Source organism: Gigantopelta aegis, chromosome 4, assembly GCF_016097555.1.
Source record: "Gigantopelta aegis isolate Gae_Host chromosome 4, Gae_host_genome, whole genome shotgun sequence".
Taxonomy (NCBI): Eukaryota; Metazoa; Mollusca; class Gastropoda; order Neomphalida; family Peltospiridae; genus Gigantopelta; species Gigantopelta aegis.
The window spans coordinates 111650903-111656902 of record NC_054702.1 but is presented as its reverse complement, the minus strand read 5'-3'; the positions used below and the strand labels follow the sequence as shown (position 1 = coordinate 111656902).

At 40.3% G+C, this 6000-nt stretch overlaps 1 protein-coding gene across 4 annotated transcripts in view; it reads right to left on the bottom strand.

Annotated features, from left to right (window-relative positions):
* Positions 1-1383: 1383 nt before the first annotated feature.
* The window catches only part of LOC121371782 (adhesion G protein-coupled receptor L4-like), a 57412-nt gene continuing 52795 nt past the window's right edge, over positions 1384-6000 (bottom strand). For all 4 annotated transcript variants that reach the window (XM_041497916.1, XM_041497917.1, XM_041497919.1 and 1 more), the window contains 5 exons: positions 5351-5610; positions 4312-4884; positions 3758-3838; positions 3137-3193; positions 1384-1912 (listed from right to left, as the gene is read on the bottom strand). In XM_041497916.1, coding sequence (XP_041353850.1) covers positions 1667-1912; positions 3137-3193; positions 3758-3838; positions 4312-4884; positions 5351-5610 — 1217 coding nt within the window. In that variant the 3' untranslated portion in view covers positions 1384-1666. The remainder of the gene's footprint in view (positions 1913-3136; positions 3194-3757; positions 3839-4311; positions 4885-5350; positions 5611-6000) is intronic.

Below are 6000 nucleotides of genomic sequence, written 5' to 3'. Positions count from 1 at the left end.
GGAGGACGACAGCCAGTACGAACTGCACAACAAGGTGTTCGGCACTCACCACACCGTAGTCGTCACGCACAAGAGGGAGATGACCTACAGACAAACCATGCTTTACAGCAAGTTGGACAACCGGAATCTGCACAAGATGATCCGAGCGGTCTGCGGCCCCGACTACGGTACGGCAGTTCGTACTTTGTGACAACGCCAACATCTGCTGCCGAACCTCCAGGATACTCCAGTCTCGCCGACGTAACAACCTAGGACAGGTAACCTCCTTTTTGGGGCTCAGTTGGACTTTAAATTTTTCGGCCGCGGCTCAAAATTCTTATGTTAATTTTTTAATAAATAGTCCAACGCACTTTATTTTGGCACCCGTTCAGTTGCTCAAATCACCTTAAAACCTTTTAGGCCGAGCACTCAAAATATGAACTCCAATTGTGTTCAACGCGATACTTGGCCAAAGGACCCCGACGTTCGCTGAAAATAACAGCATTCTTCGCTGTCTGAGTAGAAATGTGATGACTGACCAGGTCAGGTCGGGTAAAGTTTTCCATGTGCATATATACCACGAAGGTTTCACGCACGCCTGTCACGGGTTTAATCTCTGACTTTTGCCAGTGACTAAGTCCGGGACAGGAGGGGGATGGGGTAAGTTTGAGGTGGGTGGAATTTGGAATAAAAAATTTGTGGTCGGTCAAAAACCTAAGTCCTACGGAGAATAATCTGCTGTATCCTACACATGTCCCTTCTGCTTCGCCGCCCCCCACTACTCGGAAGCAGCAGACGCCAGGAGCGGCAAAGGTGGGGCCTAAACTGTCAGCTCAACTGGCAGTGGCGGCCCCTCCCCCTGCAGCACCAGCGCCGATGGACACAGGACATGTTAAAATGTCGTCAGCACCAGCCAGCCCACCGGCGTCTCCACGTGTTGTTGCGATAGCTGGTGCAGAGCGTGACGCCAAGAAGAGGAAAGTGTCGGTTCAGGACCCGTCTGACACCCAACCCACTACTTCGCAGATCGCCTGCGACAAGCTTCCTGGACGGTACCGCGAGTGTGTCAAGGGGGAGTTCGCGGTTACCTCCCAACTGCCAGGCTCCTTCATCCCCAAGAGTTGGAGACCAACACCATCTGGTCAGGGGCGGACTTTAAACTTTTAGACCTCCGTTAAAAACTTTATGTCAAAATTACTTTTTTTTTTTAATATTATTAAATAGTCCGACCCTCTCTTCTTTCTCTTATTTATTTTTGGACTGTCCTTCTAAAATGCTCCAAATTATATAGATATTTGGCTTGTAACTTTTTATTATTATTTTTTTTTTATAATTCTATTAACTTTTTTTTACTAATTGCTATTTTCTAAATTCTGCTCATTTTCAACTCTATCCCCCCCCCCCCCCTCCCCCATCCCGAGTCAGGCCACCGATCTTATCGGAGGTCGGACTCTGGATGGGCGTGTTCGAAACCCTAGTGGTATATGGGCACGTTAAACTACTTATCTATCTATCTATCTATCTGGTCGGTCATTCAGGACCTCGTTTAATTGCTCAGTGAAGACAAGTCTGATTAGTTGATCAGTTAAGACAAGGTCTGACTGGTGCAATTGTACATTTTTTTTTTTGGGGGGGGGTGTTAATTGTCATTTTTAAAAAACGTATTTTTGTTACTGAGTGACCGACGTTAATCCCAGTGTATTATGCTGCCCTCAAAAGGACTCTCACTCCAATTGAAAACACCGTGTGGTCCCGTGGGACTGGGCAGTCTGATGCCTCCAAACGGATGGAAGGTGCCGTGCATGGACAGGTCCCTGAGAGTGGGCGCAGCGTCCCACTGGTGATCCACACTGTACCGCCCCGAGTCGCGAGATCGAAACAATAGACGTTTCAACTTCTGCCAGTTCGCTCTCGCCTTTATATGCTGCAGAGTCTGAAATAAACACAAACGAAAAAGAAAGAAGTGTTTTATTTAACGACGCACTCAACACATTTTATTTACGGTTATATGGCGGGTGACATATGTTAAGGACCACACAGATTTTGTTTTTTTAAATATTGATTTTCCCCAGTCCATTCTGACCATGTCAAGGTTGGGGAGCCTTGAATTCATGGCCTTACATATCTAATTGGTTGTATAATAATGTTATATAGTCATATATAACAATTTAATACATGAAAGCATTAGTAGTGTTTTTGCATAAATTAAAGATTGGCAAAAAAACAAAACAAATTGCTATGACTCATAGAATGGAAAGGACTGGGAAATATAGGAGAAGAAGAAAGAAGGTATAATGGTTAAAACACATAATACTAAATTGATAAATAAATAAATAAACAAAACAAATAAATAAACAAATAAATAAAATAAATAAATAAATACGTGGGGGGATTTAAATCTATACTAGCGCGAAACGAAAAAGATCTGGAATTTGAAACAAGCTATTGTTAGGAAATAAGTTTCAATTAAAGAGATTAAGCCATGGTGTCCATTGTTCATTAAAAACTTCGTAATTGCAATCTGTATACAAAATAAACCTTTTTATTTCAAACTTGTTTCGCAATATAATTTTAACTCCATTGATATTTATTTAGTTTTTCTGTACTTTCATACAATAGATACAATATTTAATGTTGATAATGAACCAATTTACTAAGTTACTATTTTTGTTACTGATGATACCAAACATAACAATATCTTGACTAAAAATAATGTCAATTCCTGTTTCAGTCAATATCCATTCTCGTATTGATTCCCAAATGTGGTTAACCTTGTTACAGTCAAAGAAAAGATATAACGTTTCACATGAGGTTTTGCAGAAGTCGCAAGCATTAGAATCCACGTAATGTATCAAATACAAAAAATTATTAGAATTAAGATTATGTGTACTATTCTATACTGAAACCATGCTAATGTTGTGTCTTTTACACATCGAAAAGGAATAACATAATACTTTTTCCCATTTCTTTGTATCATACATGTATCCTTCATTTGCATATTTCAGTTGTGCTTTTGGAATGACAGTTTGTGAATTTAACATATCATACATATATTTACAACCGTTTTTTTGTTTTTAATAAATGCCTGTTAATTAGTAACAAAAGAGAATCAGAATCAGCTTGAAATTAGGGTAATCAGACGTCAATTTGTACATACCGATAAATGGCTGAGGTGTTGTCTGTGCACGCCTTTAGCGACCGTCACTGCATTGTCCTATAAAAAACAAACCAGTACCATAAACACCTGCGTATAAAATATACTAGAAGATTTCGTCTGTCCACACCTTTAGCGGCTGTCACTGCATAGTCTTGTGTCTTGTATATATATGTATTTCTGTGTGTATGTGCATTTTTACATGGATTACAACTAATTCTGAGGGTAGAATTATGGAAATGGTGAAAAGGTCTCAGCTTAGCACAATTTCCCCCCAATATCTGTATCGTTTTTGCCTGAATTTGAGGCTTTGCTCCAGCATGTGTGTGCGTGCGTACGTGCGTGCGCGCATGCGTGTGTGTATGATTACATACGTGTGTGTGTGTGTGTATGCTTACATACATGTGTGTGTGTGTGTGTGTGTGTGTGTGTGTGTGTGCATCATCTGGCTTAAGACAAATTGCTGAACACCATTTTCCAAACATCCAAACTCGTTATATTGCATGTACATCTGACCTTGACCCACTAGGGTTTCAGGCATGTCCGCCCCGGGTCCGGTCTATGACATGGCCAGGGATCCGACCCGGGACAGAATGTACAGTTGAAAGTTAAGCTAAATGTTACCCAGTGTGCACGTTTGGGCCAAATCGTCTCAGCGGCTCCATATATCTGCTCCAGTCGCGTCATTCTCTCTTTTACCTTTTGCTGCAGTGATATATTTGAAATATTAGTTTGTACTTCTAATCTTTATTGAAAACTATTATATTACATAGTAAACAAGAACATTATTACAAGTAACAATATGAAATTATCAGTAAAAGATAAAAACCCAACAAAACAAACAAACAAAAAAGCAACAAAACAAAGAAAAGTGAAAACGAAAACAAAAAACAAAAACAACAACATCGAAACACTTAATTTGTTGGAAAAATGGGTGTAAAACACTATTTCTCCCTGTGATAAAATATCCCATCAGATACACAAGTCATGAACAATATGATTTCACAATACCGATCAAGTTGGTATTGTAAATATAACCTAATGGTAAATAAACGAAATTAGTAAGTAAATCCATATATCTCATATTCCCCGCACATACAGAAAGACTGTTATGGTAATATAAAATATTATAACTTATATCTGTAGGCTAAAAAGGAAAATTGTTGAGGAAAACTAACTTCTAAATCGCTGGCAAACTTTCCTTTATCCATGAACCTAACATTCCCACTTGGCAGATGTCTTGTTGCTTCAGCAGTCGGTGAGGTTGGTCTTGTGGGTGAATGACACGCGTGCTGACCAATAGAACCAGGCGAAACAAACTTGGGCGTCTGCGAGGATGGATGTGAAAATGAATGACCAGTAAAATCAAATTTGGTCGTCGGTGGAGATGGACTGGAATGTGACTGGTAGCTGCGTTGTCCAATAGAATTAGGCGAACTGAACGTGGGCGGCGCTGGGGATGGACTGGAATGTGACTGGCAGCTGCGTTGTCCAGTAGAATTAGGCGAACTGAACGGGGGCGGCGGTGTGGATGGACGTGGTAGTGAATAATAATTGCGCTGTCCAGTGGAAGTGGATAGTTCAAGCCTAGGCAGATGGTGCTGCAGGGCTCTCCGTTGATACAACCGACTGGACGCAGGTTTCAGCTGACAGGGGACTGGGCTAGATAATTCACAGTAAGCTTGAGGTGTACTTTTCCTTTCACTTTCTAACTTGGTGCATTTGGGTAAATTGCTGACTGTGTGTGATACCTAAAAGATAAAAAATAATGGCATTAATATTGGTGAAGTGTGGTGTTGTGTAGTGTAGCATTGTTTAATGTGGTGTAATATAGCTAATGTAGTGTAGTGGTATGGTATAGTGGAGTGTAATGGTGCCATATAGTATAGTGTAGTGTAGTGGTGTGGTATAGTATAACATAGCGGTGCAATGTAGTATAGTATAGTGTAGTGTAGTGTGTAGTACAAAATTGTACCGTACAGTACATGACAATGCAGAACAATACAGTACGGAAGAAAATCCACAATCATACCTTAACGTGTGTGGAACTGTAGACTGTATCTACATTTGACCATTATATTTATTTCATAACAATAACATGCATTGGTTTAATCAAGTAAAAAAAACCCCAAAACATTAGTCTTCAACAACATATGCATAAAAACGTCTATAAAAAGTATATATTAAATAATACAGCGATGTAAATATGATCAATACCTTGTTGCCAAATGAATTATGTTGTCTGTCGTCACCAGTTTTAGATTTGACAGACGAAATTTTCACGCCTTTGAAGTGTGTCGAAGGGAGACCACTTTGCTTTAAATAAAACGCGTCAACCGACGAATCTGTAAAGGCGACGTTGATGACGCCAGCAGTGGGCGTGACCGGCTCGGAACAGTTACTGTTGGAGTATATCCCACTGTCGTCCAGAGCTCGCAAATCATACTTGTAACCAGGCATGCACGTTGACTCGGATACTACAAAATGGTAAAATTGTTGATTTATATAAGAAGGATAAAAATGTTTTGAAGCTGCAGTGTCTGGAATATTTTTTATTATTTAAGCATTTAGAATAGATGATCCAGTTCTGTTTGGTACATAAAAGGCCCACCACATCGCTATAGTTTCGCAATGCTCGCTTATCTACATTATCTAGGTCAACTGCAACCCAATGGCCAGCTTGTTTTTCTTCAATAGACCTCTTTCACATTCCACTGCGCATGTGTCCGTTACGTGGTAACTCGAGGACGCAAACCGCGAACTCTCGCGAGATCTCGCAAAAATAGACCCGTGGACAAGTTGTGGGGCATAGACAATGGGAGGCCACGCAATAGGAATGTGAATATCTCCAAGATTAATTATTCTAT